Below are 13,748 nucleotides of genomic sequence, written 5' to 3'. Positions count from 1 at the left end.
CACTAAGTGACGCCTGCACACCGACTAGAAACAGCAACCCCTATGTGCCATACTGAGGAGGGCTGCTGTCGCTGATGCTGCTGGCTGCTGCTGCTACTACTGCTACCTCCGAGACCGCGAAAGCTGCTGCAATTATTATTATCGATTACCTCGATACGATGAAGTACAAATAGCGTATAGGCAACCCGTTATTGACTAGCTCTCTGTGTTCCCGTACTCTGCCACGCACAACCACCGCCGACGGCGCGATATCAAGCGATAATTGGTTACGCTCTCTCCGACACCCCTGTTCTGCACCCACTTCGCCAACGAGGATGGGGAAGACTCTTGGTCAAGGATCTTTCCCGTACAATCCTTTCCTACGAACTCAGCCAACGAGGTTCGCAGGCTTGCCAGATACGACTTTACTCGAACACCCCTTGCAATTGCTTCAAAGGTAAACGGAACTGGAGTTCGTTCAGGGAACGAGCGAACATTTTATTTGTTCTATTCATTTGTGGAGAATTATACATTCTCATTTCACCCTCGTCCGTCCCTCGTGTCAATTTAACACAGTTTTGTTTCACACAAGTTATACTGTTTTGTCGTTTGTAGATAAATTTGTCCGAAACTTTTATTTCTGTAATGCGAAACAGAAAAATAACTCGGTTCGTGAAATGAGGGACGGATCAGGGTTAAGTAAGTTGCTTTTTAAAAATTGAATTCAGTCGTAAATTAGTTTCTCGAAAAGATAAGAAACTATTATTGTATGTACTATGTATTCTTTGGTTTTACGGTTTTTAGCGTTGAAACACGAGGAATTCTGCAGAAATATCAAAACGAGCGGAGGACAACGAAGCAACAAGGGTGGGGTTGCTGATTGACACCGTTTCCTTGGCAGACGACTAATCCGCGGCTCGTTTCCGTCGAGTAATTAATCAGAATTCGCATGTCGGTGCCCGGGTCCTTCTTCGTTTTCTTCTCCCCGTCGTCGAAACAATGAGGGGTTGAAATTCTGCCGGTTCCTTTCCTGTGGGAAATCTGGGGAACAATGCAAAAAAATCTCTCGACGACTGGCACTTGGATTAGAATGGAAAGCAACAGCGGCGAAAGGAGCGAGGCGGCTTGTGCCCCTTTCCCAATCTCGACTCACCGCGCCCTCGACTCCCAAAGGACATTCAGCAATGCGAACGAATAAAAGCTCTCTCTCTCGCTCTCTCTCTCTCTCTCTCTCTTTCTCTCTCTGTCGGTGAACTGCATTAGTCGTTTGTGCTTTTGTTGTCGCGGAGGCGCGTACGCCTCGGCGCTGGTGTCTCCTTACTTCGATTTTCAAATAATCGATTAAGCTTCCTGCATTTTCGAGCGGGAGCCTCGGTCCGGGCCGGCGTCCTTGCAACGTTTTGTACTTCGAAACCGTTTCGAATGGGGGGGAACCTCTAACGACCGCGATTCGAACCATTTTAACCCTCCCCGATATTTATTTCTAATCGCAGGACACAACAATTACCTGCGTTAATTACAAGATACTCGAGGTACTTATTGTTAGACATTCATTTCTTCGGATTAATAAATACTGTAGGAGGCAGGTGCCAACGGACAGGAGGATCCGCGAACGCGGCAGCCTCGAGAAAAAAACGCGAAAAGAAAAGTACACCGATGACAATAACAGCCGACAAACGTTCGCGGCCTCTCCTAGGTACGTATGTAGCTCTGGCGAGAAGGAGTGTGTGTGCGTGAGCGACAATATTGTGATCGCGGCATGCCCGAGAAAACTATAGCGGCCGTGGAACGATCGACGAGCGCTAGGCACCGCGATTACACGAAAGCAGACAAATTCGAAATAGACCTTGAACGTTGATCATCGGAGTGTCAATAAAAGGACGACCCTCGCAGCGGACGAGGCGGAACAACGGAATCTACGGGAGTAATAGTCTAATCTAATATTTTAAAGTACATACCATTATTCATAATATGAAAAAGAGTTTTTCTAAAATATTTCAACAGTTAAAACGCGGTTTATCCCCTCCCCGGAGGAGCGGTCTTCACGGACCCAGCCTGGCAGAAGTCCTCTTTTCTGGACGCTTCTAATTATCCCGTCCCTTATTAATGGGGTACCCGAGTGACCCTCGTTTGTACGTTAAGAATTAAGTGTTTCTAAACGCATAAGAACCGCATTCTTATAGTGATTCGACAATGACACTCTATTGACACATCCTCAAGAACCAAAAACGATTTTCATTGTGATCTGGGTAACCAAGTCCTGTTAGATTCTTCTTGTAATAGACCACTCCATTGTTGCACTATTAAATAAGTATTATTAAATGTTAGAATCGAATGCTGTCTCGAATTTCTGGGAGAGGTAGCGCTCGCGAAGTGTGAAGCTACGTTTTCATTAGGAAGCGTTTCGCGAGGCGGTATAAAATCCTCCCCCTTTGAACCAATTACTACCAAAATCGCATTTGAAGTCGCGTCGATGGCGTTGGAGGCAGATCGAGGGGGTTGGAAGCCGGGGGTTCGTCGACGCCAATAAGAGAACGGTAAACAGAGGGAGGAAGCGATTCGAGGCGCGAGAAATAGGGGAAAAGAGGATAGGAGCCGGACTCTTCCGGCTCGTGGAGGAAAAACTCTGTTCGACGGTCGCCATTCCGTCGGTCCTGGTTCTGGGTATCGTTGTGCAGGGTCCGAGCACAGACGCACACAGTCCGCCTCTGCCCTCGCACACCCCTGTACCGGACTGCATGCAGTTGGGTGCAAATTGGTATTGAAAAATCTCGAAGTCAATTAAAACTCGAGATACAAAGGATTTGGCGAGACAAAATACCAATTATCTCATGTCCTCCGTCTATGCCGTCCCTTCGACACCCCCGGCCTCCGCCTGGCCTCGAAGGGTGGCGAAAATAGGCGGGGGGAGACGCGGGGGTGTCGGGGAGCGGGCGCTTACAAGAACTCAATTCCATTAAGCATTGAAGTGAGTAAAACGAGGCAGCTCAGCGTGGATGGGCATCTATATAACGCAGCCTCGCATCTCGGTTATCTACCTAATAAAGGTTCGACTGCCACCTCCGCTCACCCCCGAATGCCCACCCCTTTCGCACCGGGGCTCTACTCCGCTCACCCTCCGCTGACATAAAGCATGTGCCAGCGAGGTGTCTGTGAGACAATCCCCACGGGATGACAATGCTTATCCCACGTATGAATGCCGGCGATGCTTCCTAGGTAATTTAAGTATAGCCGACGCCGCCGCTAACGGCGCCCCCACCCCCTCCCATCCCCTAACCACTCTCTTTTCATCACCTTGCCATCCGCACCTTCGGCCATTCGAGGAAGCCGCATATCTTCGGCCGTGCACGTATGAAAACCCCGTTGTCCTCGTTTAATGATTGCCCTCAGCGACGAAATCTTTTCGCAGCTCCCACCCCCTCCCCCTTCGGTCGAACCGTTCCCGGTGAATTTCGAATGAGCCCCAGATCCGCCTGGGGAGAACTCTCCGTTGATGTTTTCGCGTCCCTATCGAGCTATTGCCAAGGTCGATCTCTATGGAAGTGCCGTGAGAATCGCGGGGGCACGGTACAATGGCCGGCTTTGTCTCGCCGGAGATTACGATTCCGAGAGTGCTAGCTTGCGAATGCAAGTCTCCGCTTCAGCTCGGCTCTGCTCCGCTCCGCTTCGGCTTCGGCTAGCTCGCGGCTGATACTCCTTTTCCCTACGTTTTTGTTCGCCCGGTTTTCGAACCCTTTGGCCCGCGATATTGTGTTTTATTGGAGCACCCGAAGAAGAAGCTGAATAGACGGATCAGCTAGGCCAATTCTGACGGTTCCAGCGACGATGACGTTCGCAACAACGGGTGGGTATTGAACCGACAGCGAACTATTAATCGAATACCCGACAATTAGTCAAATGTGGGAAATGAATTGTTGCTGCTCCGGGCGAGAATGTTCTATGCGACTGGCAAACTTTGAGGAACTTTGTGCTGAAGACGATGGAGACGTTGGGCGATGGTCTGATCATGTATTACATAAGTACATACATATGGGTTACGTTGGAATGGGTGTATCCGTGGGCATAGTGGACTAAAATTAATGGGGATGTAAATTATCCGGTGGACAGAAATTTCAGAATTTTTAAAAAGCACTCGACGCTCTGCAATTACAACCACAGACGAGATTATGCTCTAATTGTTTTCAATAGAACGGTATGAATTTTAACGACGCGCTTTGCCCTAAAGAAGACCCTTGAACGTCTGATACACCACGGCTTTCAAAAATTAAAACGTGTCATGACATTCGAGGCTGAGGAACGGGAAATCTAAGCGGTGGAAAATCGAACGGTCATTGGTAACCACTACGGTAGTGTTAGGAATGTAATAAATTTATATTATACATATGTATTATAAGAGGGGATGGATGTCGGCATCTCTAGAACATATATTGTAATGAGTAGACAGCGGAACTTTATGCATGTATGAAGAAATTGGCTGGGTGAAATATAAAACAGTGAAAGATTGGAAAAATCTAAAAATAATGTTACGTTGTTTTCAGGTGTAAAAGACTATTAGGGAATGAAATAAATTTTTATTCAACTCCTGCTGACCACAATCGCTGCTGAACATTTCTATTTCGCATAAAGATCCGGAGTCTACTAATAAGTGAGCCGATGATGTGTATGACTAAGCAATTCCGAAAGCCGTAGTGATCAGAGAATAGAAGAGAGCACACGTGTTAATAATATAGCTCGGAGTAATTCTTATTGAACCATATAATTAAATATACTGATGTAGTCAGTCTTTCCTACAGGAAGTGAAGGTGTCACTCGAGCTGCTACCGAATAGTAAAATAAAAATTCGAAAATTGAAAAATAAGGAGCAGCAGCATCTTACATCGAGAACCACCCCGTAGATCGGCGTACACATGTGTTCAGGTTCACGATGGGCTCGAACCGGTCGTCGGTGTAGCTTGCACGTTTCTCGGGGATGGTGGCCCAATCCTAACGCGGGGTAACACTGCGCCCACTTCACCCTCGCCATCCAGGCCGCCCAGCAACCCCCTCGCCCACCCACAAAACCGGAGAGGCAGTCGCTAATTACGCAACGCGTTCGAGCGTGCACGTTGGGGTGGCATAGGTAGCGCCGTCATGGGCCCGTGTGTATCCCTCATCCGAGCACCTCGTCGTTCCTTCTTCACCCCCGCTCGACGCACCCCCGTCTTGTTCCCTCTTACCCGTCGCTTTCTGGTACTTTTACGATTGCCTATAATCACCCAAAGTACGCTGCGATTGCGTTCCGTTCTGCCCCACCTGTTTCCAGGACCAACCGACAACCCCTGTAACTCCCCCCCCTCCCACACACACAGGAGTTTCCCTACGACACCGCCACCCCCCAGACTCGAATCTGGCCGCTCGTCGAGCAGTCGACTTAATTTGCAGAATCAACGGCGGAACGTCGTGCGGATAATCCAGCGCATCCGAATCACACGCTCGGCGTGCTGTCTGGATACACCCGAGGCACCTGCAGATTTCACGGCGCACGAGGACGATTACTAATTAGCCAGGGATTCTGCCAACTGGCTGAGAGACGCCCCGGGTCGTCCGACATGGCCGCTCAGCTTCCTACACTATTCGATGGAGCCGATTTGCGGACTGAATGCCACCATGCGTCTAAGCAAATCATCAGAATTAAGGGGGATTTCGAACCATTTCGAATTGGAAACCGTTTAAGGGTTGATCGGTAAACTTTCTGTCAACGATTGTTGACGGTGACTCGTTTATTCCCAAGTAAAATACGTGGATTTGAAAAACTGTTCGAAATCGTCCGGACATAATCGTGGAATTGTACTCACACGTTTCTGTCGTATCATAAATGATTTCCGTAGCAGTCCAGGCTCCGGCATCGTCTCGGGGTCTGGGAATTGCCTGCGGAGGAAGCCTCTCTCGCACAAACGGCGCGTAACGATCAATTATCGAGCATAACGCTCGGCTGGCAATCATTACAAAAGCGGCAGCGGATTTTACTGCGTAAACAACGTCTTGGAGGGCGCGATTCTCGCGCGAGAGTCGGCCGCGGATCCGATTTTCTCGAGTGGCAGCCAGGGGGCGGGGGTCGAATTATGCGGTTCGTGGCGTCGACACTAATCCCTGTCGAAACACCCCCCCCCCCCTGAATCGGAGGTGGATAGGGGTGCGAGGGGACATCCGTAGCCCCGACGTAGACGCAATTAATGCAGAAACCGGGGCTGTTTCACGGGCAGAGGAGTGGGAGAAAGAGAGAGGGAGAGGGAGCGGGCATCGTTTCTACCGCCGCGCCGTGAGACGTAATGACTAATTGAGATTGGAAAAGAGGAGGGAATAATGCGATCCGGGTGGTCACGGTAAAACGCACTTTTTCTTTTCTCCTCTTCATCCTTCCGTTCCCTCCACTGTTTCCCTCCCTCTCTCTCTCTCTCTCTCTCTTCCCGCTGCCATCATTCCTCCGACCGTGTCGATTACAAAGGATCTCTCGCCTGCAGGCACACCAATGGAATTACGGGGACTACGTTGTCGCGCCGGCAGACGGCCGGATCGACGGCCCCCGGCTCTCGATTTTAATACGATCGATTTATCGGGACGCGATCCCGAGAACCAGCCTCCTTCTTCCTCTACACCGAAACCTCTCCACGGATCTATCTTCTATCTTCTTCCATGCATTTTTTCGGACGGGAACTCGCCGGATCATTCGTGACTCCTCCGATTAAGCGATTCGATTCACGGAGGACGAGATACAGAATTTTGATGGAATTCAGCCGATTTACTGTCTCCGCGATATTCTACAATGTTTACGATGCCAAAGAATCCTGAGAAACCTAAACGACCGAGTAGCTATGAGTAGTTATGCTTCCGCAATCTGATCCCACCGATATCCCCCAGGAACCGGCACGACCAAGGCGGGTCCAAGTCAACTTCCTCGGCGCATCCATCAGCAGTTAGACAATCGCGGGCGCGTGTTGTGACACGATTTGTCACGATATCGCGGGAACGGTTCGCGGCATTGATATTGTTGCGGGTACAATCCGCATCCAAGAGCGAAACAACGATTCAAGCAAGCTGCCGAGACAGGCTAGGTAAGAGGGGTGTGTTAGCGGGTGGTCGGAAGGAAGGAAGGAAGGAAGGAAGGAAGGAAAGCAAAAGGAGAGGACGTTGATGTAGGCGTTGAGGAAGGAAGAAGGAAGAAGAGGAAGGTAAAGCGCGCGCAGTAACCAAGCTAAAAGAGAAAGGGAGAGAGGAAGAGAGAGAGAGAGAGAGAGAGATCTCTGTCGCATAGAAGGCAGCCGTCGCGCGAGTGTTCTCCATTCGTCGGCGCTCGGCTCGTCGACATTAAGATAATTACTTTCCAGCAGGACGTGCGCACTCATTGTTGCCGGTACCGCGGCAGAATGGCATTATGTATTGTCAGGAAGAAAGTGAGGGAGCGCGCGGCTAGGAGGAGAGGGGTGGGCGACTAGAGGGGGTGGTGCTGGCGAAAAGGGGGGTTGGCGAGGGGGGCCAGCACACCCCCGCCTCGGTATACCTTAGCCTGTGGGTGGAGCATTATTCCGTCAGTTCCATGTTTCGCCATTGAAACTAGCGGGGGTTGCTTTCCGTTCCTCGAGGAAGACTGCCGGAGAGGGTGGGCATCTACCCGATGTATCCAACGGGCTTTTCTACCGGCGACGCCATTAATGTAATTATTTCCAGCGAGTGTTTCCAGCAGCCGAGGAACGCTTCGCGGGAATTGAGACTGATCAGCCCGACTCTGCCAGGCACCGAGAACGAAAGAAAACGAAAGAAAACGAATCCGCGGGGACGCTCGCCGATGCCACGGCCTTACAGCTCTTCCTCTTCCTCTTTTTCGCCTCGCGCTTTCTTCCATTTTCTTTTTTCCTCCGTTTTGTCTCCTATCCCCTTCACGTTTCTTCCGTCCTTGTCCGACGGCGAGGAACACGACGAGCAGTCCGGATTTTGTTTCCTTTCTGCTAGCGTTTCCTTCTCCAACGTGTTCCACACACGCGAGATCGTTTTCTCCCTCGGTTGACACCGGGGGCTGGGGACTGGGGACCCGTCACGATCCCGACGAACCGTTAAAACGAGCCTCGCTTGTCGGATTTGTGTCGCTCGCTTGCCGCCGCGATAATAGTCTGATTTCGCGTAATGAATTTCGCACGCGGTTTGTCGCTTTGCGATACTACTTTGTCCCAATGTCCCCGGAAACCGCGAACTTCTCTGCTTTTTCTTAGCCCTCGCCATGGAACGTCGGCTTTTCGCGATTCGCCGCAGAGCTTTCTCGCCTTTCTTCGCGGATCCTGCGCTTCCGTGGGAATCCTGGATCAACGACGGTGAGCTTCTTTTGTAATTGTATCCTTTCGCGTGCGAACTAAATGGAACTCGATGCGAGCAAAGACACCATTCGTTATGTGTGCCCATCAGTTGAAAAGTGGTCTAAGCGATATATTTCTTGTTTCAAGATATTTAAAGGAATTCACAAGAATTCGAATTTTGATTTAAATATAATGATTGAAAGATAGATTTGAATTTAAATGCAAATATCCTCAGATTTAAATTGTTTTTCTAGCCTGAAGTTGCTCGTTTCTGGAACACGTGTCTTCGATCGGTAAGCTGTTCGAGCGACATGTTTTGTGACAGTCTAAATTTCAGTAATAGCAATTAAAAAGTCGTAAAAATTATGTAATTTCGGCGAATCTAAATTTACCGCGGTGGACAAAATTACGCGTAAAAGTTGGGAAAAGCTTGGATTCCCCTTTTAGAATGTCTATACGCGACACATTTATAGAAGAAGATGGATTTGGTATGGTGCCTAGACCTAACCATCGTAAACATAAAACGCAATTTGATATTGTTAGAAGGTGAATGTTGAACAGTTATTTCGAATCTGCTCGGAAAAGTTTCGATCGAATTATAATTTTCATTTTGCTAGATATACTTTGACCAATAAACGCAGAGCATCGGTGCAATTGATATCATGGGGCGCCAGAATCCAATCCATTAAAATCCCAAACAATTCCGGCATCTTGGGCGACGTAGTTCTCGGATTCGACGATATTGAAGGTAAAGGGATCCAGCATACTATACAAATCACAATATTATACTACTTAATAGAAATTAGTTTATGTTATCGGCGCACACAGGTTCGATCCAAAATCAAAACAAAGCAATTTTGCAATTTAAAAAATTTTTCTCAACGTTTCGATCCAAGTATGGATCATCTTCAAGAGTATTTTGCGTTTGCTATGTGTAAATTGTTTGTGTAAATTATACTACTTAATCCAAATCAGACTTTGCGTGTAAACAATGTTAAAGATGCAAGAATCGAAGTTGAATTTGATTTGCACAGGCATCGTGCTCGAATTAATTTTGAGAGTAACAATGATATGAAAATCTAATTAGGATATTTGAAGAACAGGTACATAGGAAGCATGATCGGGCGAGTTGTGGGTAAAATCTCTTCTGGTAGAATGACGGTGAATAATAGAGAGTACGCGTTGTCAGTAAACTACAAGGATGGTGGCAGTCATTACAATGGAGGATTTCTTGGTTTCGATAATGTGAACTGGCACTCTTACATAATGGGCAAACACGTGGTACAAATGTTTAATTATTAATTGATTGACTGAGTTTAGTCACTTTGGATCGATCTATATTTTTGGCGGTAGTAACCGCTGGTTACTATTAATCGTAATATTTTGATTGCGTAGGTAATGACACACTATAGTCCAGCGAATAGCGAAGGATACCCAGGTGACATGTTGGTCCAGATCAAATTCTCTTGGACTGACGATAATCAGCTGCATATTAACATTCGTGCAACAGCGACTCAGCCTACGCCTGCTAACATCACTACTAATTGTCTGATGAATCTCGCTGGGCATGTAAGGTCCTATCAGGAATGTTTAACTATTTTTTCACTAACTGTTAGGTTAGAGGGAAAGTTCTCTCTGTCGTATTTCAAAATATTTAGAAATATATGTTCAATACAGTGAATCGGAAAGGTGCCACACGATGGACGCAAAAAAAATATCCCCTCCACTGTAGTAATATGATCTCGGCTCGGGTATATTGCTGTCCTCTACGTTCGGCTGGGCCTTTGAAGCTCAAAAAAAGTTAAACCGACTTCGAAAAAACGCACTAAAAAGTATAAAATAATTTCCATTTAATTTATGTGAATATACACACGAACTTAAATACAATACAATCTTCTCGGAGGCGGCGCAAAATTGAAAATTTTCGACACTGGAAATTACGAAAATCCTTAAATTCTTCTACATGCTTTCACATATTAATGTATCTTCTCTTCCCACCTACTGATTTCCAAGCCCACCATATTCCAATAAAATCATAATTAGCAGCGTCTGTCATTTGGAAAATTTTTAATTTTTGCGCCGCCTCCGAAAAGATTGTATTGTATTTAAGTTCGTGTGTATTCACATAAATTAAAAAAAAAGGCACATACAGATCGAATTGAGTAACCTCCTACTTTATCGAAGTCGGTTAAAAATAGTATCTCTCTACGATCGACGCAAACGAACCTCACCGAGGCTTTTGCGTCGATAGAGGATTCACTGTATTAGGTTGTAAAGAAAGAAATACAGGATTTTTGTTCCTTCGTTTTAATTGCAATTTTATACCGATAAATATTTACCTTAATTTAATGAGTTATATGTCATTTTAAAGTTTGTTTCACGCTCTATTTGAATTGTGCTTTTGATATTTCATTTTGTTCAAATTTTTATCGAATTATTTGGCTTTTATTTCAGAATGTCAAAACGTGATTTCCACATTATTTTTTTCTACGAGTTCAAACTAAGCCGAAATGCCGCTCAAGCGACTCGGAATATCAACGAAGAATGAAGAAAGTGCTCGTAGAAAAAAATGATGCGAAAATCGCGTTTTGACATCCGGAAATAAAAGCCAAATAATTTAATAAAAATTTATTGGTATAAAATATTATATTTATTGGTATAAAATTGCAATTAAAACAAAGGAACAAAAATCCTGCACTTCTTTCTTTACAACCTAACATTATTCGATGATATAATTTCGATTTTTTTATTCAACTCAATGACTCACCAGCAACATGCGTTTTTTATTTACAGGCAAAATTGCCTGCTCATTTAAACTATATGAAATAATAGATTAAGGGGGTAAGTTGAATGAATCGAAAAACTATGTTAAAATTGCCGTAGGCGACAGGCTCGTCCGAATTAAAAAAGCACGTGGTCTCGATCAACGCTGATAGTTGGACCTACGCTGATGTTAACAAGAATTTGCCGACAGGAGCTATACTTCCTGTCGATCGGACAGTCTACGATTTGCGTTTACCGACACAGCTGACCAAGAACCGGCTTTACAACGTACCAGGGGGTGGTTACAACCAGAATCTCTGCATCACCAGCCCCAGCTGTTGGTCTTATCGATTCCACGCTAGGTAAGTCGCGTAAACGTCGAATACCTAACCAGGCAGGAGTGTAAACCTATCCAATTTTAAGGATTCTGCACCCTAACTCGGGAAGAACTTTAGAAGTGTATTCGAATCAACCAGGTCTGCAATTTGCCACCGGAAACGACCTACCAGACCCAGAATCCGACTATCCACCCGATTTCGAGGACAACTTCAGCGAAGACCTGGATTATGTTAGACAATTGAAACTCTTGCAAAATTTCGGCATTTCTCAAATAAATATTTTTAGGTGTCGGACTGTTGCGGAGAGGAGGAAACGGAAATTTGGGGGAAAGATGGCGTCCGCTACCACAGACACGGAGGATTCGTTTTATCACCGCAGAATTATCCTAACGCCGTTAACATAACCGATTTTCCTTGTTGCGTAGTCTATCCTGGTAAAGTTTACTCGCACGATATAACGTTCAAATTTGGTCTGCTTTCAAAAATTTGATCTAGTCGATAGAGCTTGTTGTGTCGTCTAACATTTCAGTGATTGTAGAAATTTTGTTGCTAAGAGAAGTTCAGAATATAAAATCGGGAAAGAATTTTGAAGAACATTTAGACTGGTTGATTTATAATACATATATTTGTGAACGATCTCGGTTGGAATAATCTTCGCATCCGGTGTAATTGTACAAAACTAGGCACAGTAATTCCTTATTCACATACATATTTATCAGGACAACAGTCGCACGCTACACCTTGCGTTTGCTATTGATCGAGACGATTAACGCCGCACAGCGATTTCTACTAATTAAATTGTACATGCTATCGAGTCGATTAACTATCCTTATGTAATTCTCTTTCGATCCACGTGAAGGCACATCTCTCGATGGTGCGACGATAGTTCGAACCACGATCCAACGTTTAACGTGGTCCAGATTTTCTACACCGGCTTGTTTATAAAATTTATTTCGTTATCCATAGCTATCCATAAACGTTTATAAATATACATGTAAAGCTACGTCTGTGTGTCCGTGTGCACATTCACTTAGGCGTATAATAGAGAAAATTCGTTTCTTTTTGTACATCCTTAGCGTGTTAACTCTACGTATTATGTTCCGAGTGGCAGTATCTTATGGCAGAGATTGTTTAAACTTTCTCTCGCGTTTGCCGAGTTTTCGATCGATGAAAGTGTCGCTTTTAAACAATTTCTCGTAAGGATCATTTTATAAAATCTCGACACTTGCGCATCGTGAATACTCGGACATACCAAGAGCGATTAATGCTACGCTTGATCTAAAGTATCTAGAAACCAGAAAAATATAAAACAAAGGCAAAGGCAGTGTTAGACAATGAATTGCGACCGTGCACAGCTACGTTATCTATATAAAACAAAAGAAGAAACACGATTATTTGGCAGTGGAACGACACAAGTCTGGCGATAGATGAACACAAATTTAAAGCGTCCTGCTACCCCGCAGGATTTACCCTAATTTTCTGAAATATATTCTCGTCCGTAATACTCGGCCCGGCGTACTCTCGTTTTCTCCGTTTTGATCTCTGTCGTTTCGGTGGTCTCGCGTGGAAACGAGGAAATTGACTAATTCGAACCGAAACATCCTATCCTAAGCGTTACTCCGTCACTATCAACTGAATCCTGAACGTGAGAGGCCTTTCCCAGACTTCGTTCTCTTCGGTGGTATCGTTTCTCGAGCGGCCGTGGATCACCAACCGGAAGTGGCCAGGTTTCTTCAATCGACTACGGAAATGGAGTGCCCAGACACCGTGCTCCTTTACGATCTCGAAGTGGTTGTCCTTGTCGCCGTGGGCTATCGTGTACTCCACGTTTTCATTCTGTAGAAAGACAACGATTAATAAGAATAACTGAAATACATCACCTGTATTCCATGAACAATTTCGAAAGAATATATTGGGTATGGGAATAAGTTTCCGCCCCTTTGTGTTGAAAAGAAGCGTATAAACAATTCCCATAGCGTGAAAACGTTTTCTAACAGTAGATCGATCGACGTTTCATTCAATCGACAGTTCTGCAAGTGTTTGAAGTGGATTTCCATCAAGTAATGCTGGGAAATCTGTATCTTCGAATTTTCTGGAGAAGCTGGAATTTTCTGCTCCTTTCTTAAAGGAGCATCGTCCCCGTAAATATATAATAAATGTAATATAGTAAATATCTAACACCTTTCTTTAAAACAAAATAATGCAACATGACTTCCCGCGAATGCTGCTTACTTGGAACAAAAGTCGACATTTTTCACGCGAAAAATTGACTGCTGTTCACGCTCGAAACAATTGCCACTAACTGCGTTTTGAAGCTTAGACATAGACCTTTCAAAAACATGTA

The 13,748-nt window shown here is 45.5% G+C and overlaps 2 protein-coding genes across 2 annotated transcripts in view; one reads left to right on the top strand and one right to left on the bottom strand.

The window, feature by feature from the left end:
* The first annotated feature begins 9,390 nt into the window (after positions 1–9,390).
* On the top strand, positions 9,391–12,039 carry LOC143214250 (galactose mutarotase). The gene is made up of 5 exons (XM_076435020.1): positions 9,391–9,584; positions 9,699–9,872; positions 11,187–11,428; positions 11,490–11,634; positions 11,691–12,039. The coding sequence occupies exons 1-5, from the start codon at positions 9,420–9,422 to the stop codon at positions 11,892–11,894; spliced, it is 930 nt and encodes a 309-aa protein (XP_076291135.1). The 5' UTR covers positions 9,391–9,419; the 3' UTR covers positions 11,895–12,039.
* Positions 12,011–13,748, bottom strand: part of LOC143214233 (fibrillin-3) — a 35,891-nt gene continuing 34,153 nt past the window's right edge. Inside the window, exon 42 of the mRNA XM_076434984.1 lies at positions 12,011–13,240. Coding sequence (XP_076291099.1) covers positions 13,019–13,240 — 222 coding nt within the window. The 3' untranslated portion in view covers positions 12,011–13,018. The remainder of the gene's footprint in view (positions 13,241–13,748) is intronic.

The sequence above is a fragment of the Lasioglossum baleicum genome, chromosome 12, assembly GCF_051020765.1.
Source record: "Lasioglossum baleicum chromosome 12, iyLasBale1, whole genome shotgun sequence".
NCBI classification, from domain to species: domain Eukaryota; kingdom Metazoa; phylum Arthropoda; class Insecta; order Hymenoptera; family Halictidae; genus Lasioglossum; species Lasioglossum baleicum.
Note: the sequence above shows the minus strand (reverse complement) of the source record. Positions and strands in the feature narration are given on the sequence as shown.